The 20,000-nt window shown below is 49.3% G+C and overlaps 1 protein-coding gene across 9 annotated transcripts in view; it reads right to left on the minus strand.

Moving 5' to 3' along the window:
• dmd (dystrophin) overlaps window positions 1-20,000 on the minus strand; it is a 175,162-nt gene that overhangs the window by 131,641 nt on the left and 23,521 nt on the right. For 4 of the 9 annotated variants that reach the window (XM_042317889.1, XM_042317888.1, XM_042317890.1 and 1 more), the window contains exons 7-14: window positions 16,249-16,431; window positions 13,292-13,426; window positions 12,602-12,751; window positions 8,460-8,621; window positions 5,478-5,588; window positions 3,549-3,722; window positions 604-759; window positions 173-343 (exon numbers count right to left, since the gene is read on the minus strand). In XM_042317889.1, coding sequence (XP_042173823.1) covers window positions 173-343; window positions 604-759; window positions 3,549-3,722; window positions 5,478-5,588; window positions 8,460-8,621; window positions 12,602-12,751; window positions 13,292-13,426; window positions 16,249-16,431 — 1,242 coding nt within the window. Of the gene's footprint in view, window positions 1-172; window positions 344-603; window positions 760-3,548; window positions 3,723-4,110; window positions 4,116-4,548; window positions 4,565-4,641; window positions 4,668-5,013; window positions 5,071-5,477; window positions 5,589-8,459; window positions 8,622-8,832; window positions 8,922-12,601; window positions 12,752-13,291; window positions 13,427-16,248; window positions 16,432-20,000 lie in introns of those variants that run through there. The other 5 variants (XM_042317891.1, XM_042317893.1, XM_042317895.1 and 2 more) reach the window with 5 other exon arrangements.

Below are 20,000 nucleotides of genomic sequence, written 5' to 3' on the forward strand. Positions count from 1 at the left end.
GTGTGTCCCTACATGTGTGTGTGTGTGTGTGTCCCTACATGTGTGTGTGTCCCTACGTGTGTGTGTGTGTGTCCCTACATGTGTGTGTGTGTGTGTGTGTGTGTGTGTGTGTGTGTGTGTGTGTGTGTGTGTGTGTATCTTCTGGTCTGTGTGTTTGTGTTTGTCCTCCTACCTTGGCCCAGTCCAGCTCAGCCTCTAGATCACTGGGCATCCCCTCCACAGCCGACCTCCTAGTCAGCTCAGCGTCTGTAGCAGCTAGCCACTCTGTCAGGCTGTTCAACTCCTTACGCAGTTTCCTGGACAACTTCAGACTCTTCTCTAGTTCCTGTTTTCCCTCCGTCACCTGACAGACACAAACACACATCTCACAGATACCTGTCATTCACTTCTAATGTAATCAACTTCATCCAATCAATCACTCTGAATTCAATTCTTTTACATTCAAATGAACTTTTGAATTAAAAAAGGCCCAACCCAAACCAAAACAAATACACACCAAACTCCATCTCCCAGAATCCTTTGTGACCAGTTAAACCAATCATTGTCTCTGTATGAGAGGCAGTGGATTTAGGTTGAGGCGTGCTATTGGCTGATGCCACTGACCTGCGCGCCCAGTTGATTATAGAGCAGCTTGAGGGCAGTGAGTCTGTCGTCCAGCTCTTTAGGCTTCTCCGTCTGCTGTCTCTGAACGATCTGTCTTCCAGTCTTTATCACAGTCTCTATCTCCAACTTCACCTCACTCAGACTCTTATACAACTTCTGTATAGGAGGGAAGGAGAGGGGGAGGAGAGGGAGGAGGGATGGGAGTAAGGAGAACGATGGCAGGAGGAGAGAGCGTGAGAGAGAGGAGGAGGAGAGAGAGAGGGAAAGAGGAGAGAGAGAGGGGAGGAGAGAGAGAGGGAGAGGAAAGGAGGAGAGAGAGAGAGGGAAGGAGGAGAGGGAAATAGCAGAGAGCGAGAGAGAGAGGGAAGGAGGAGAGAGAGAGAGAGAGAGAGGAGAGAGAGAGAGAGAGAGAGGGGAGGAGAGAGAGAGAGAGGGAAGGAGGAGAGGGAAATAGCAGAGAGCGAGAGAGAGGGAAGGAGGAGAGAGAGAGAGAGAGAGGGGAGAGAGAGAGAGAGAGAGGGAGGGAGAGAGAGAGAGAGGGAAGGAGGAGAGGGAAAGAGCAGAGAGGAGAGAGAGGGAAGGAGAGAGAGAGAGAGAGAGGGGAGGAGAGAGAGAGAGAGGGAGGAGAGAGAGAGGGAAAAAGGAGAGAGAGAGAGAGAGAGAGAGGGAGGAGAGAGAGAGAGAGGGGAGGAGAGAGAGAGAGAGGGAAGGAGGAGAGGGAAATAGCAGAGAGCGAGAGAGAGGGAAGGAGGAGAGAGAGAGAGAGAGAGAAAGAGGGAAGGAGGTGAGAGGGAGGGGAGGAGAGAGAGCGAGGGAAAGAGGAGAGAGCGAGAGAGAGGGAAGGAGGAGATAGAGAGGGAAGGAGGAGAGAGAGAGGCACACTGTTAATAACACAATATTAAATCAGTCATGCACAGTTCTTGATCAATAAAGGAGACTCCGCTGTAAAGAAACAGCTCATATGAAAACAACATGATTTCAACTGTAATGAATGGGGACCGTTGAAGAACCCGTTTGGACCCTGTTTTCTAAGACTGTAAAACAATCCATAGAAGACAACAACTAGAATGTGAATCTGGCTAGAAATATGAAACGAGCCCCAGCAGACTAACAGGACTAGCAGAACTAGCAGGTACCAGCAGGACTAGCAGGACTAGCAGAACTAGCAGGTACCAGCAGGACTAGCAGGACTAGCAGAACTAGCAGGTACCAGCAGGACTAGCAGGACTAGCAGGTACCAGCAGGACTAGCAGGACTAGCAGAACTAGCAGGTACCAGCAGGACTAGCAGGACTAGCAGAACTAGCAGGTACCAGCAGGACAGCAGGACTAGCAGGACTAGCAGGTACCAGCAGGACTAGCAGGACTAGCAGAACTAGCAGGTACCAGCAGGACTAGCAGGACTAGCAGAACTAGCAGGTACCAGCAGGACTAGCAGGACTAGCAGAACTAGCAGGTACCAGCAGGACTAGCAGGACTAGCAGAACTAGACAGAACTAGCAGGTACCAGCAGGACTAGCAGGACTAGCAGAACTAGCAGGTACCAGCAGGACTAACAGGACTAGCAGAACTAGCAGGTACCAGCAGGACTAGCAGGACTAGCAGAACTAGCAGACTAGCAGGACTAGCAGGACTAGCAGGACTAGCAGGACTAGCAGGACCAGCAGGACTAGCAGCAGGACTAGCAGGTACCAGCAGGACTAGCAGGACTAGCAGAACTAGCAGGTACCAGCAGGACTAGCAGGACTAGCAGAACTAGCAGGTACCAGCAGGACTAGCAGGACTAGCAGGTACCAGCAGGACTAGCAGGACTAGCAGGTACCAGCAGGTACCAGCAGGACTAGCAGGACTAGCAGGTACCAGCAGGACTAGCAGGACTAGCAGGTACCAGCAGGACTAGCAGGACTAGCAGGTACCAGCAGGACTAGCAGGACTAGCAGGACTAGCAGGTACCAGCAGGACTAGCAGGACTAGCAGGTACCAGCAGGACTAGCAGGACTGGCAGGACTAGCAGGTACCAGCAGGACTAGCAGGACTAACAAGACTAGCAGGTACCAGCAGACTAACAGGACTAGCAGGACTAGCAGGACCAGCAGACTAACATGACTAGCAGGTACCAGCAGGACTAGCAGGCCCCAGCAGACTAACAGACTAACAGGACTAGCAGGACTAGCAGGTACCAGCAGGACTAGCAGGCCCCAGCAGACTAACAGGACTAACAGGACTAGCAGGTACCAGCAGGACTACCAGGCCCCAGGACTAACAGGACTAGCAGGACCAGCAGGACCAGCAGGACCAGCAGGCCCCAGCAGACTAGCAGGACTAGCAGGACTAGCAGGTACCAGCAGGACTAGCAGGACTAGCAGGTACCAGCAGGACTAGCAGGACTAGCAGGACCAGCAGGACTAGCAGGACTAGCAGGACCAGGCAGGACTAGCAGGACTAGCAGGACTAGCAGGACTAGCAGGCCCCAGCAGACTAACAGGACTAGCAGGACTAGCAGGTACCAGCAGGACTAGCAGGACTAGCAGGCCCCAGCAGACTAACAGGACTAGCAGGACTAGCAGGACTAGCAGGTACCAGCAGGACTAGCAGGACTAGCAGGTACCAGCAGGACTAGCAGGACTAGCAGGTACCAGCAGGCCCCAGCAGACTAACAGCACTAGCAGGTACCAGCAGGACTAGCAGGACTAGCAGGCCCCAGCAGACTAACAGGACTAGCAGGACTAGCAGGTACCAGCAGGACTAGCAGGACTAGCAGGAACTAGCAGGTACCAGCAGGATGAGCAGGAACTAGCAGGTGACATCCCTACTCGGCAGGTGACATCACTACTCGGCAGGTGACATCACTACTCGGCAGGTGACATCACTACTCGGCAGGTGACATCACTACTCGGCAGGTGTTTTTCCCTGCAGTGTGTGATTGATTACTGATTGATTACCCACCATGCATTGTTCCAACTGTGACTGCACCACGTCCTGTTCCACGCTGCGTATGTCCAACACCCCCAGCTGTGCCTTCACATCCCAGAGAACCCTCTCACACTCTGAGAGGCGCAGGTCGAAGTTCGCAGGCTTCTGGAAGAGCCTGAACTTCACACACACCTCCTGGAGTTTCTTCTACAGGGGCAGAAGGTAGATTATATATATATATGCAGAAGGTAGAGTATATAGTATTATATATATATATGCTTTGTGTGATATCGACAAGTCTAAAAACGTGACACTATGGATTTATGTGTGGACTGTGTGAAGATGCTGAGGTGTGTGTGTGTGTGTGTGTGTGTGTGTGTGTGTGTGTGTGTGTGTGTGTGTGTGTGTGTGTGTGTGTGTGTGTGTGTGTGTGTGTGTGTGTGTGTGTGAGAGTGTGTGTGTGAGTGAGTGTGTGTGAGAGTGTGTGTGAGAGAGAGAGAGAGTGTGTGTGAGTGAGTGTGTGTGAGAGTGTGTGTGAGAGAGAGAGAGAGAGAGAGAGAGTGTGTGTATGTCTGTCTGTGTGTGTGTGTGTTACCTGTATCAGGTGGATCTGGGCTGCTACTCTCTCTGTCTGTGTGTGTGTGTGTGTGTGTTACCTGTATCAGGTGGATCTGGGCTGCTACTCTCTCTGTGTGTGTGTGTTACCTGTATCAGTGGTGGATCTGGGCTGCTACCTGTCTCAGGTGGATCTGTCTGTGTGTGTGTGTGTGTGTTACCTGTATCAGGTGGATCTGGGCTGCTACTCTCTGTGTGTGTGTGTGTGTGTGTGTGTTACCTGTATCAGGTGGATCTGGGCTGCTACTCTCTGTGTGTGTGTGTGTGTGTGTTACCTGTATCAGGTGGATCTGGGCTGCTACTCTCTCTGTGTGTGTGTGTGTGTGTGTTACCTGTATCAGGTGGATCTGGGCTGCTACTCTCTGTGTGTGTGTGTGTTACCTGTATCAGGTGGATCTGGGCTGATCTGGGCTGTTACCTGTATCAGGTGGATCTGGGCTCTACTCTCTCTGTGTGTGTGTGTGTGTGTTCTGTGTGTGTGTGTGTGTGTGTGTGTGTGTGTGTGTGTGACCTGTATCAGGTGGATCTGGGCTGCTACTCTCTGTGTGTGTGTGTGTGTGTGTTGTCAGGTGGATCTGGGCTGTGTGTGTGTGTGTGTGTGTGTGTGTTACCTGTATCAGGTGGATCTGGGCTGACCTATCTCTCTGTGTGTGTGTGTGTGTGTGTGTTACCTGTATCAGGTGGATCTGGGCTGCTACTCTCTCTGTGTGTGTGTGTGTTACCTGTATCAGTTGGATCTGGGCTGCTACTCTCTGTGTGTGTGTGTGTGTTACCTGTATCAGGTGGATCTGGGCTGCTACTCTCTCTGTGTGTGTGTGTGTGTGTGTGTGTTACCTGTATCAGGTGGATCTGGGCTGCTACTCTCTCTGTGTGTGTGCGTTACCTGTATCAGGTGGATCTGGGCTGCTACTCTCTCTGACTGGTCTCTCTCTGACTGGTCTCTCTCTGACTGGTCTCTCTTTGACTGGTCTCTCTCTGACTGTGTGTGTTACCTGTATCAGGTGGATCTGGGCTGCTACTCTCTCTGACTGTGTGTGTTACCTGTATCAGGTGGATCTGGGCTGCTACTCTCTCTGACTGGTCTCTCTCTGACTGTGTGTGTTACCTGTATCAGGTGGATATGGGCTGCTACTCTCTCTGACTGGTCTCTCTCTGACTGTGTGTGTTACCTGTATCAGGTGGATCTGGGCTGCTACTCTCTCTGACTGGTCTCTCTCTGACTGTGTGTGTTACCTGTATCAGGTAGATCTGTCTGGTCTCTCTCTGCTGCTACCTCTCTCTGACTGTGTGTGTGTTACCTGTATCAGGTGGATCTGGGCTGCTACTCTCTCTGACTGTGTGTGTTACCTGTATCAGGTGGATCTGGGCTGCTACTCTCTCTGACTGGTCTCTCTCTGTATTCTTCTTCTTCATGTCTGCCAGAGTCGCCTCGTGACCATTCAGCTCTGTCTGGATCTTCTGTTTAAACAAAACACAGACAATCAGAACACACACACACACACACACACACACACACACACACACACACACACACACACACACACACACACACACACACACACACACACACACACACACACTCATTCTCATTCCCATGCACCTCCATCCCTCTACCACATGGGGGAGGACAGCCTCAAGGTTTGAGGAGAATTAAAGAGGGAAAATAAAACAGATAGAAACTCCACCAGTCTCATCTATTCTCTGCTCTGTCCCCTGTGTTCTACTCTGTCCCCTGTGTTCTGCTCTGTCCCCTGTGTTCTACTCTGTCCCCTGTGTTCTGTTCTATCCCCTGTGTTCTGTTCTGTCCCCTGTGTTCTGCTCTGTCCCCTGTGTTCTGTTCTGTCCCCTGTGTTCTGTTCGGTCCCCTGTGTTCTGCTCTGTCCCCTGTGTTCTGTTCTGTCCCCTGTGTTCTGCTCTGTCCCCTGTGTTCTGTTCTGTCCCCTGTGTTCTGTTCTGTCCCCTGTGTTCTGTTCTGTCCCCTGTCCCCTGTGTTCTGTTCTGTCCCATGTGTTCTGCTCTGTCCCCTGTGTTCTGCTCTGTCCCATGTGTTCTGCTCTGTCCCCTGTGTTCTTCTGTCCCCTGTGTTCTACTCTGTCCCCTGTGTTCTGCTCTGTCCCCTGTGTTCTACTCTGTCCCCTGTGTTCTGCTCTGTCCCCTGTGTTCTACTCTGTCCCCTGTGTTCTGCTCTGTCCCCTGTGTTCTACTCTGTCCCCTGTGTTCTGCTCTGTCCCATGTGTTCTGCTCTGTCCCCTGTGTTCTGTTCTGTCCCCTGTGTTCTACTCTGTCCCCTGTGTTCTGCTCTGTCCCCTGTGTTCTACTATGTCCCCTGTGTTCTGCTCTGTCCCCTGTGTTCTGCTCTGTCCCATGTGTTCTGCTCTGTCCCATGTGTTCTGCTCTGTCCCCTGTGTTCTACTCTGTCCCCTGTGTTCTACTTTGTCCCCTGTGTTCTACTCTGTCCCCTGTGTTCTACTCTGTCCCCTGTGTTCTGTTCTGTCCCATGTGTTCTGCTCTGTCCCCTGTGTTCTGCTCTGTCCCATGTGTTCTGCTCTGTCCCCTGTGTTCTGTTCTGTCCCCTGTGTTCTAGTCTGTCCCCTGTGTTCTGTTCTGTCCCCTGTGTTCTACTCTGTCCCCTGTGTTCTACTCTGTCCCCTGTGTTCTACTCTGTCCCCTGTGTTCTACTCTGTCCCCTGTGTTCTGTCCCCTGTGTTCTGTCTGTCCCTGTGTTCTGCTCTGTCCCCTGTGTTCTACTCTGTCCCCTGTGTTCTACTCTGTCCCCTGTGTTCTGTCCCCTGTGTTCTGCTCTGTCCCCTGTGTTCTACTCTGTCCCCGTGTTCTACTCTGTCCCCTGTGTTCTATTCTGTCCCCTGTGTTCTGCTCTGTCCCATGTGTTCTGCTCTGTCCCCTGTGTTCTACTCTGTCCCATGTGTTCTGTTCTGTCCCCTGTGTTCTGCTCTGTCCCCTGTGTTCTACTCTGTCCCATGTGTTCTACTCTGTTCCCTGTGTTCTACTCTGTCCCCTGTGTTCTGCTCTGTCCCCTGTGTTCTGCTCTGTCCCCTGTGTTCTGCTCTGTCCCCTGTGTTCTGCTCTGTCCCATGTGTTCTGCTCTGTCCCCTGTGTTCTACTCTGTCCCCTGTGTTCTGCTTGGAGATGGAGAAACATCTCCACAGTCTGAATTAGACTTGGAGCTGGAGACACATCTCCACAGTCTGAATTAGGCTTGGAGCTGGAGAAACATCAGTCTGAATTAGACTTGGAGCTGGAGAAACATCAGTCTGAATTAGACTTGGAGCTGGAGAAACATCAGTCTGAATTAGACTTGGAGCAGGAGAAACATCAGTCTGAATTAGACTTGGAGCTGGAGAAACATCAGTCTGAATTAGACTTGGAGCTGGCCAGTGAACCGGTTTCAATAAAGGAGATCATTCAGGACAGAGACAGTAGCTAGATGACTAACGAAGACTGGAGGGAGAATGTCCATTGAGATACTAATAGTTCTACTGGCACACACACCACGCCAACACACACACAGACACACACACACACACACACACACACACACACACACACACACACACACACACACACACACACACACACACACACACACACACACACACACACACACACACACACACACACACACACACACACACACACACACACACACACACACACACACACACCACTCCACACACACACACACAACTCCAACACACACACACACGCACACCAATCCAATACACAGACACCACACCACACACACACACACACACACACACACACACACACACACACACACACACACACACACACACACACACAGACACACACTCCACACACACACACACACACACACACCACTCCACACACACACACACCACTCCAACACACACAGACACACCACTCCAACACACACACACACCACTCCACACACACACACACACCACTCCAACACACACACACACACACACACCAATCCAATACACAGACACCACTCCAACACACACACATACACCACTCCACACACACACACACACACCACTCCACACACACACACACACACACACACACACACACACACACACACACACACACACACACACACACACACACACACAGACACACACACACACACACACACACACACACACCAAACCAATACACAGACACCACTCCAACACACACACATACACCACTCCACACACACACACACACACACACACACCACTCAACACACACACACACACACACACCACACCACTCCACACACACACACACCCCTCCAACAACCACCCCCTCTCCACAAACACCCTCCCAATCCCCCCTAACCTGTGCCTCCTGTGGTATCTGTGCTGCGTCGATGTGGTCAGCGATGTAGGCAGACAGGTGGCGGTCGGTGGCGTCCAGAGAGTCGTTGATGAGACGCAGCGTCTTGTCATTCTCCTGGGTCCACTGCACACTCCTCTCCAGCTGCTGCTGCCGACGAACCGCCTGAGAAACACACAGAGACACACAGAGACACACAGAGACACACAGAGACACACAGAGACACACAGAGACACACAGAGAAAAACAGAGACACAATTAGCAAAAAAACTATAAGTGAAAGCTAAATTTAAGAGCAAAACAGGCACACACACACACACACACACACACACACACACACACACACACACACACACACACACACACACACACACACCCTCTTGAAGGATGGACTCATCAAACCAGGTCTGAAGGAGATGTAAACACACGTTGCTCCTCTCCTCGGTTGGGTTTAACTAACGGAAACCTTTCACTGCTTCACACTGATGATGTCATCATTATCCCTCTCTCTCTCTCTGTGTGTGTGTGTGTGTGTGTGTGTGTGTGTGTGTAGGTGAGTCTCTCTAATCCCAGGGGCTAACAGTCTATGTATAGTCCACTGATCCACACTAAACTACTACCTACCATGACTCGACCATCACTAAAATCCTAGGGGCTAAAACAGTCTATACCACCACTAATAAACTACTAGTCCACTGATCCACACTAAACTACTACCTACCATCACTAATAAACTACTACCTACCACCACTAATAAACTACTACCTACCACCACTAATAAACTACTACCTACCACCACTAATAAACTATTACCTACCACCACTAATAAACTACTACCTACCACCACTAATAAACTACTACCTACCACCACTAATAAACTACTACCTACCATCACTAATAAACTACTACCTACCACCACTAATAAACTACTACCTACCATCACTAATAAACTATTACCTACCATCACTAATAAACTACTACCTACCACCACTAATAAACTACTACCTACCATCACTAATAAACTACTAAGACTACCTATCAACCACCACTAATAAACTACTACCTACCACCACTAATAAACTACAACCTACCACCACTAATAAACTACTACCTACCACCACTGTTAAACTACTACCTACCACCACTAATAAACTACTACCTACCATCACTAATAAACTACTAATACTACCTATCAACCACCACTAATAAACTACTACCTACCACCACTAATAAACTACTACCTACCACCACTAATAAACTACTACCTACCACCACTAATAAACTACTACCTACCACAACTAATAAACTACTACCTACCACCGCTAATAAACTACTACCTACCACGACCAATAAACTACTACCTACCACCACTAATAAACTACTACCTACCACCACTAATAAACTACTACCTACCACCACTAATAAACTACTACCTACCATCACTAATAAACTACTACCTACCACCACTAATAAACTACTACCTACCACCACTAATAAACTACTACCTACCACCACTAATAAACTACTACCTACCACCGCTAATAAACTACTACCACTAATAAACTACTACCTACCACCACTAATAAACTACTACCTACCACCACTAATAAACTACTACACCACTAATAAACTACTACCTACCACTACCACTAATAAACTACTACCTACCACCACTAATAAACTACTACCTACCCACTAATAAACTACTAATAACCTACAACCACCACTAATAAACTACTACCTACCACCACTAATAAAACTAGTTAAGGCACCAGTAATATTAAGTACTACCTACCATTGGGCCTAATAAACTACTACCTACCACCACTAATAAACTACTACCTACCACCACTAATAAACTACTACCTACCACCACTAATAAACTACTACCTACCACCACTAATAAACTACTACTACCACCACTAACTAAACTACTACCTACCACCACTAATAAACTACTACCTACCACCACTAATAAACTACTACCTACCACCCACTAGTTAGCCACACAGTAATAAACTATTGGGCCTACTACCACTAATAAGGCTACTACAGTAAGGTATTACTACTACCTACCACCAGTAATAAACTATAGTAATTGGGCCTAGTTAATAAGCTACAGTACCAGGCACTTGTGTAGTTACTGGGCCTGGGCCTACAGTATAGTGTAAGGCAGCACAGGTACTATTACAGTATAAGTGCATAGTAAGTTATTGGGCCTACCAGGCAGCACAGTAACTATTACAGTATAGTGTAAACTACTACCTACCACCACAGCACAGTAACTATTACAGTATAGTGCAGTTATTGGGCCTAGTTAAGGTAGCACAGTAAGGTATTACAGTATAGTGTAGTTATTGGGCCTAGTTAAGGCAGCACAGTAAGGTATTACAGTATAGTGTAGTTATTGGGCCTAGTTAAGGCAGCACAGTAAGGTATTACAGTATAGTGTAGTTATTGGGCCTAGTTAAGGCAGCACAGTAAGGTATAACAGTATAGTGTAGTTATTGGGCCTAGTTAAGGCAGCACAGTAAGGTATAACAGTATAGTGTAGTTATTGGGCCTAGTTAAGGCAGCACAGTAAGGTATTACAGTATAGTGTAGTTATTGGGCCTAGTTAAGGCAGCACAGTAAGGTATAACAGTATAGTGTAGTTATTGGGCCTAGTTAAGGCAGCACAGTAAGGTATAACAGTATAGTGTAGTTATTGGGCCTAGTTAAGGCAGCACAGTAAGGTATTACAGTATAGTGTAGTTATTGGGCCTAGTTAAGGCAGCACAGTAAGGTATAACAGTATAGTGTAGTTATTGGGCCTAGTTAAGGCAGCACAGTAAGGTGCAGGGCAGAACAAGACAAATGAATCAGTTACAGAGTTTCAATAAAACAAATGCATTTCCAGAGCGATATTTACTACCTCTCTCTGTCTCTGTCTCAGGTCTGGGGTCAATTCACTTTACAATTCAGCCAGTTAAGGAGATGAGGTGATCCCAACACTGCTCTTTATCTGACTCTAAGACTGTCTGTCTGTTGGGCTGTCTGTCGGCTTGTCTGTCGGCCTGTCTGTCTGCCTGCCTTTCGGTCTGTCTGTCTGTCTGTCTGCCTTTCGGTCTGCTTTTCGGTCTGCCTGTCTATCTATCTGCCGGCCTGCCTGTCTGTCTGCCGTGCTGCCAGTCTGTCTGCCCGTCTGTCGGTCTGCTGTGCTGCCAGTCTGTCTGTCTGCCTGTCTGTCGGTCTGCTGTGCTGCCTGTCTGTCTGCCCGTCTGTCGGTCTGTCTGCCCCTCTGTCTGTCTTTATTTCCTTCTCTGTCACCATCATACTCACAAACACTCGAGTGCCATGTGACAGTTCCACTACCTCTTCTCCTTTATAGATCACAAATATACAGGAAGAGGATTCTCCTTTGTAGATCACAAATATACAGGAAGAGGATTCTCCTTTATAGATCACAAATATACAGGAAGAGGATTCTCCTTTATAGATCACAAATATACAGGAAGAGGATTCTCCTTTATAGATCACAACTATACAGGAAGAGGATTCTCCTTTATAGATCACAACTACACAGGAAGAGGATTCTCCGAACTTCATGACCCCAGTAAGCGTCAGTCTACACAGACAGACTAACAGACACTGATACTGGCACAATGGAGAAAGGCTTAAGAGCTATGCATTAATCAGTTCTTTCATAGAGGATCACATGACTGCAGAATGAATACAGGGATTGTCATAACCTTATTGTGTTGTGTATGTGTGTGCTCCTGTGAGTGCTTATGACTAATTGTCAGTGTGTAAGAATCTGACAGAGAAGTAGGTCTTTATCTCAGATGTCAGCCAGGCCTATATCTCTATCCCTCCTCACCCTCTCTTTACAGATGTAGGATCTTAATTTGAGCCAGTTTGCTACAGCAGGAAAATAATCCTGCAGCAACAGGAAATGTGAACTATTATGTGGATAATAATTAACAGTCATTTTTTTGTAGGGGTTAATACCTTTATTGTCACACACTTCAGAAGCCTTTTTAAACCTTGAATACACTACACGCTTGTATTTTCTACTGTGCAGGAAAATTCTCAGTAACAAAAGAGTGATCGAATTAAGATCCTACATCTGTATGTGTGTATGTTTAACACAGAGAAGACCTCACCCTCTGCATGAGTTCATCCCAGCGTGTGTTGAAGGCCTCTAGTTTGTGCTGGATCAGTTGATCCAGAACTCCTCCGTCCATCAGGGTCTGAGACAGCTCTCTGATCTGGTTCCTCCCATCTTCAGGGTGACGCAGCAATGTGTCCAGGGCCTGGACACACACACACACTTTAGTTTTTATTTTAGGCCAATCAGTGTCCAGTATATTCACCCTCCCTATGTCTGGGCTAATACAGAGATAGATATGACTGACTCTGGGCCGTACCTGGTATCACTAAGACAGAGATAGATATGACTGACTCTGGGCCGTACCTGGTATCACTAATACAGAGATAGATATGACTGACTCTGGGCCGTACCTGGTATCACTAATACAGAGATAGATATGACTGACTCTGGGCCGTACCTGGTATCACTAATACAGAGATAGATATCACTGACTCTGGGCCGTACCTGGTATCACTAATACAGAGATAGATATCACTGACTCAGGACAAATCTTGGGGAAAACAGTTGTTCCTCTTTCGGGTTTTGACATGAACCATGACCATGTAGCTGCTGCCATTATTGGTCAATAGCTGCAGTCTGAAGGCGAATGAATGGAGTCCCCCAGGAATGACATAACGACAGAGAGAGTGTGGTGAACCCCTAGGAGAGGGTCTGTAAGTGGTGAAAGGTCAAAGGTGCTCACATCAAGGGCCTCACAGAGCTCCTCTGCTCCCCCCGGGATGCTGTCTGTCTCGTCTAGCTTCTGCTCCAGCTGGTCCAGCCAGCCGTTCTCCTGCTCCAGGTAGGACAGCAGCTCACACCAACACGCCCACACCTCCTACAGCCCAGGGGTCAGAGAGAGAGAGAGGGTCAAACAGAAAGAAAGAAAGGAGAGAGAGTGTGAGAGAGAAATGGTTTGTGTGTGTGTGTGTGTGTGTGTGTGTGTGTGTGTGTGTGTGTGTGTGTGTGTGTGTGTGTGTGTGTGTGTGTGTGTGTGTGTGTGTGTGTGATAGAGAGTGAAATGTGTCCTGTGAAAGTAGATGAAAACAGATAAGAGAGATACAAAGACTCATTGATATTCTGTTATGTTTCGTCTACAGATTGTACTGTGTGTTTGTAATGCCAGGAACATTGATTTTGTGAGGTGAGAGCTCCACGAAGGGGAGGATTAGAGGGGTAAGAGGGAGTGAAGTGTGTGTGTGTGTGTGTGTGTGTGTGCCTGTCCAGCATCTGTTCGGTATTTGTCTGGTATCTGTCCAGTATCTGTTCAGTATCTCTCCAGTATCTGTTCAGTATCTGTCCAGTATCTGTATCTGTCCAGTATCTGTTCGGTAATTGTCCAGTATTTGTCTGGTATCTGTCCAGTATTTGTCTGGTATCTGTCCAGTATTTGTCCAGTATTTGTATGGTATCTGTCTAGTATTTGTCTGGTATATGTCCAGTATTTGTCCGGTATCTGTTCGGTATTTGTCCAGTATTTGTCTGGTATCTGTCCAGTATCAGTCCAGTATTTGTCTGGTATCTGTCCAGTATTTGTCCAGGAACTGTCCAGTATTTGTCTGGTATCTGTCCAGTATTTGTCTGGTATCTGTCCAGTATCTGTCCAGTATTTGTCCAGTAACTGTCCAGTATTTGTCTGGTATCTGTCCAGTATTTGTCTGGTATCTGTCCAGTATCTGTTCGGTATTTGTCCAGTATTTGTCCAGTATTTGTCTGGTATCTGTCCAGTATTTGTCCGGTATCTGTTCGGTATTTGTCCAGTATTTGTCTGGTATCTGTCCAGTATCAGTCCAGTATTTGTCTGGTATCTGTCCAGTATTTGTCCAGGAACTGTCCAGTATTTGTCTGGTATCTGTCCAGTATCTGTCCAGTATTTGTCTGGTATCTGTCCAGTATTTGTCCAGGAACTGTCCAGTATTTGTCTGGTATCTGTCCAGTATTTGTCCAGTATCTGTCCAGTATTTGTCTGGTATCTGCCCAGTATTTGTCTGGTATCTGTCCAGTATTTGTCTGGTATCTGTCCAGTATTTGTCTGGTATCTGTCCAGTATTTGTCTGGAATCTGTCCAGTATCTGTCCAGTAGTTGTCTGGTATTGTCCAGTATTTGTCCGGTATCTGTCCAGTTTTTGTCCAGTATTTGTCCAGTATCTGCCCAGTATCTGTCCGGTATCTGTCCAGTATTTGTCTGGTATCTGTCCAGTATCTGTCCAGTATCTGTCCAGTAGTTGTCTGATATCTGTCCAGTAGTTGTCTGGTATCTGTCCAGTATTTGTCCGGTATCTGTCCAGTATTTGTCCGGTATTTGTCCAGTATTTGTCTGGTATCTGTCCAGTATCTGTCCAGTATTTGTCCAGTATCTGTCCAGTATTTGTCTGGTATCTGTCCAGTATTTGTCTGGTATCTGTCTAGTATTTGTCCGGTATGTGTCCAGTATCTGTCCAGTATTTGTCTGGTATCTGTCCAGTATCTGTCCAGTATTTGTCCAGTATTTGTCTGGTATCTGTTCGGTATTTGTCCAGTATTTGTCCAGTATTTGTATGGTATCTGTCTAGTATTTGTCTGGTATCTGTCCAGTATTTGTCCGGTATCTGTCCAGTATTTGTCTGGTATCTGTCCAGTATTTGTCTGGTATCTGTCCAGTATCTGTCCAGTATCTGTCCAGTAGTTGTCTGGTATCTGTCCAGTATTTGTCTGGTATCTGTCCAGTATTTGTCCAGTATTTGTCCAGTATCTGTCCAGTTTCTGTCCGGTATCTGTCCAGTATTTGTCTGGTATCTGTCCAGTATCTGTCCAGTATTTGTCCGGTATCTGTCCAGTATTTGTCTGGTATCTGTCCAGTATTTGTCCGGTATCTGTCCAGTATCTGTCCAGTATTTGTCTGGTATCTGTCCAGTATCTGTCCAGTATCTGTCCAGTATTTGTCCAGTATTTGTCTGGTATCTGTTCGGTATTTGTCCAGTATTTGTCCAGTATTTGTATGGTATCTGTCTAGTATTTGTCTGGTATCTGTCCAGTATTTGTCCGGTATCTGTCCAGTATCTGTCCAGTATTTGTCTGGTATCTGTCCAGTATTTGTCCGGTATCTGTCCAGTATTTGTCTGGTATCTGTCCAGTATTTGTCCGGTATCTGTCCAGTATCTGTCCAGTATTTGTCAGTATTATGTCCAGTATCTGTCCAGTATCTGTCCAGTATTTGTCCAGTATTTGTCTGGTATCTGTTCGGTATTTGTCCAGTATTTGTCCAGTATTTGTATGGTATCTGTCTAGTATTTGTCTGGTATCTGTCCAGTATTTGTCCGGTATCTGTCCAGTATCTGTCCAGTATTTGTCTGGTATCTGTCCAGTATTTGTCCGGTATCTGTCCAGTATCTGTCCAGTATTTGTCTGGTATCTGTCCAGTATCTGTCCAGTATTTGTCCAGTATTTGTCTGGTATCTGTTCGGTATTTGTCCAGTATTTGTCCAGTATTTGTATGGTATCTGTCTAGTATTTGTCTGGTATCTGTCCAGTATTTGTCCGGTATCTGTCCAGTATCTGTCCAGTATTTGTCTGGTATCTGTCCAGTATTTGTCTGGTATCTGTCCAGTATTTGTCTGGTATCTGTCCATTAGTTGTCTGGTATCTGTCCAGTATTTGTCTGGTATCTGTCCGGGATCGTACCTCCAGGGTTTTACACTTGCCGTCCAGGCGGCTGCAGAGTCTCTGGTAGTTAGCGGTCAGCACGACCAGCTCTGCCTTGAGGGCATCGTGGGCGGCCGGAGGGGCTTTGGAGATGAAACTGTTCACAGAGTCAGTCAGCAGCTTCACCTTCAGCTCTTTAGAGTGGACCTCCTCTTGACCCTTCTACAGAGAGAACAGAGAGATGTAGAGAGATTATTAAGAAAGAGGGGGAGAGAGGAGGAGGGAGGGAGGGAGAGACAGATAGAGATAAAGAGAGAAGAGGAGAGAGGAGGAGGGAGGGAGAGACAGAAAGAGAGAGAGAGGAGAGAGGAGGGAGGGAGGAGGGAGAGACAGATAGAGATAAAGAGAGAAGAGGAGAGAGGAGGAGGGAGGAGGTAGTTAGAGACAGATAGAGATAAAGAGAGAAGAGGAGAGAGGAGGGAGGAGGGAGGGAGAGACAGATAGAGATAAAGAGAGAAGAGGAGAGAGGAGGGAGGAGGTAGTTAGAGACAGATAGAGATAAAGAGAGAAGAGGAGAGAGGAGGGGGAGGGAGGGAGAGAGAAAGAGATAAAGAGAGAAGAGGAGAGAGGAGGAGGGAGAGAGAGACAGAAAGAGAAGAGAGAGAGGAGGAGGGAGGGAGACAGAAAGAGAGAAGAGGAGAGAGGAGGAGGGAGGAGGGAGGGAGGAGGGAGTGAGAGACAGATAGAGATAAAGAGAGAAGAGGAAAGAGGAGGAGGGAGAGAGACAGAAAGAGAGAAGAGGAGAGAGGGGGAGGGAGGAGGGAGTGAGAGACAGATAGAGACCTTTGTGAGTGCAATGTTTACTGTTAATTTTTATTGTTTATTTCACATCTGTTTATGATCTATTTCTCTTGCTTTGGCATTGTAAACATTTGTTTCCCATGTCAATAAAGCCATTAAGTTGAATTGAATTAAAGAGAGGGAGGAGAGAGGGAGAAGTGAGACAAAACATGTGAGGGGACAAGAGGAGAGAGAGGGTAGGAGAGGGGGGAGAGAGAGAGAGGGTAGAGAGAGGGGAGAGAGAGAGAGAGGGTAGGAGAGGGGGGGGAGAGAGAGAGAGGTAGGAGAGGGGGGAGAGAGAGAGAGGGTAGGAGAGGGGGAGAGAGAGAGGGGGATTGAGAGAACAGAGATAAAAAGAGATTAAGTGATACAGAGAGCGCAGAGATAGAGAAAGAAAGAAAGGCAGGAGGGAGAGAGAGATGCTTATCTTATTGCTCTTTGTTTTAGAAATGCATGACTGCCAACAAAAGTTATTGAGCTTGAATTAAAGAGGATAAAGAGAGGGAGAATGAGGGGGAGATGATCAAAGGGAGGGAGGGAGGGAGAGAGGGAGGGAGGGAGGGAGGTAGAGAGGGAGGGAGGGAGGTGAACAAAGGCAGGGAGGGGGAGGGAGGGAGAATGAGGGGGAGAGAGGGAGATGATCAAAGGGAGGGAGGGAGGTAGAGAGAGGGAGGAGGGAGGGAGGGGGAGAATGAGAGGGGAGAGATGATCAAAGGGAGGGAGGGAGGTAGAGATGGAGATGATCAAAGGGAGGGAGGGAGGTAGAGAGGGAGAGAGGGAGGGAGGGAGGTAGAGAGGGAGGGAGGGAGGGAGATGATCAAAGGGGGGAGGGAGGGAGGAGGGGGAGAGAGGGAGATGATCAAAGGGAGGGGGGGGAGAATGAGGGGGGAGAGAGGGAGATGATCAAAGGGAGGGAGGGAGGTCAAAGGGAGGAGAGGGAGATGATCAAGGGAGGGGGAGGGAGGGAGGTAGAGAGGGGAGGGAGGTAGAGAGGGAGAATGAGGGGGGGAGATGATCAAAGGGAGGGAGGGAGATAGAGAGGGAGATGATCAAAGGGAGGGAGGGAGGTAGAGAGGGAGATGATCAAAGGGAGGGAGAGAGGGAGGGAGGGAGGGGGAGGAGAGGGAGATGACAAAGGGAGGGAGGGAGGTAGAGAGGGAGATGATCAAAGGGAGGGAGGGAGGGAGAGAGGGAGATGATCAAAGGGAGGGAGGGAGGGAGAGAGGGAGATGATGGTCAAAGGGAGGGAGGGAGGTAGAGAGGGAGATGATCAAAGGGAGGGAGGGAGGGAGGAGAGAGGGAGGGAGGTAGAGGAGGGAGGGAGGGAGGGAGGGAGGGGAGGGAGGGAGGGAGGGAGGGAGGGGAGGGGAGGGAGGGAGGGAGGGAGGGAGGGAGGGAGGAGAGGGAGATGATCAAAGGGAGGGAGGGAGGTAGAGAGGGAGATGATCAAAGGGAGGGAGGGGAGGAGGGAGATGGAGGGAGGGAGGGAGGGAGATGATCAAAGGGGGAGGGAGGGAGGTAGGGAGACGGAGATGATCAAAGGGAGGGAGGGGGAGAGGGAGGGAGGGATGAGGGAGGGGGAGGGAGGGAGGGAGGGAGGGAGGGAGGGAGGTAGAGAGGGAGATGATCAAAGGGGGGAGGGAGGGAGGTAGAGAGGGAGATGATCAAGGGAGGGAGGGAGGGGAGGTAGGGAGGGAGGGGGAGGGAGGGAGGGAGGGAGAGAGGATCAAAGGGAGGGGGAGATGATCAAAGGGAGGGAGGGAGGAGGGAGGGAGGTAGGGAGAGGGAGGGAGAGAGAGAGGGAGGGAGGGAGGTAGAGAGAGAGGAGGGAGGGAGAGGGGAGGGAGATGATCAAGGGAGGGAGGGAGGGAGGGAGAGAGGGAGATGATCAAAGGGAGGGAGGGAGGTAGAGAGGGAGATGATCAAAGGGAGGGAGGGGGGGGGTAGAGGGAGGGAGGGAGGTCAAAGGGAGGGAGGGAGGAGGGAGATGATCAAAGGGAGGGAGGGAGGGGGAGGTAGAGAGGGAGATTATCAAAGGGAGGGAGGGAGGAGAGGGAGGGAGGGAGGGAGGTCAAAGGAGGGAGGGAGAGAGGGAGATGATCAAAGGGAGGGAGGGAGGATCAAAGGAGAGGGAGGTAGAGGGAGGGAGGGAGGTAGAGAGGGAGGGAGGGGGGGAGAGATGATCAAAGGGAGGGAGGTAGAGAGGGAGATGATCAAAGGGAGGGAGGGAGGTAGAGAGAGGGAGATGATCAAAGGGAGGGAGGGAGGGAGGGAGGGAGGTAGAGAGGGAGAGGAGGGAGGGAGGAGGGAGGGGAGGGAGGGAGGGGGAGGGAGGGAGGGGGAGGGAGGGAGGGAGGGAGGGAGGGAGGGAGGGGGAGGAGGGAGATGATCAAAGGGGGGAGGGAGGTAGAGAGGGAGGGAGGGATCAAAGGGAGGGAGGGAGGGAGGGAGGAGAGGGAGGAGGGAGAGGAGAGAGGGAGATGGTCAAAGGGAGGGAGGGAGGTAGAGGGGGAGATTATCAAAGGGAGGGAGGGAGGTAGAGAGGGAGGGAGGGAGGGAGGATCAGAGGGAGGGAGGGAGGAGAGGGAGATGACCAAAGGGAGGGAGGGGGTAGAGAGGGAGATGATCAAGGGAGGGAGGGAGGGAGGTAGAGAGGAGGGAGGGAGGGAGGGAGAGGGAGATGATCAAAGGGAGGGAGGGAGGGAGAGAGAGGGAGATGATCAAAGGGAGGGAGGGAGGTAGAGAGGGAGATGATCAAAGGAGGGAGGGAGGTAGAGAGGGAGGGAGGGAGGGAGAGAGGGAGATGATCAAAGGGGGAGGGAGGGAGGTAGAGAGGGAGGTAGAGAGGGAGATGATCAAAGGGAGGGAGGAGGGAGGTAGAGGGAGGGAGGGAGAGAGGGAGAGAGGGAGGTAGAGAGGGAGGGAGATGATCAAAGGGAGGGAGGGAGGGA

Source organism: Oncorhynchus tshawytscha, unplaced genomic scaffold (genome assembly GCF_018296145.1).
Source record: "Oncorhynchus tshawytscha isolate Ot180627B unplaced genomic scaffold, Otsh_v2.0 Un_scaffold_2906_pilon_pilon, whole genome shotgun sequence".
In the NCBI taxonomy this organism is placed as follows: domain Eukaryota; kingdom Metazoa; phylum Chordata; class Actinopteri; order Salmoniformes; family Salmonidae; genus Oncorhynchus; species Oncorhynchus tshawytscha.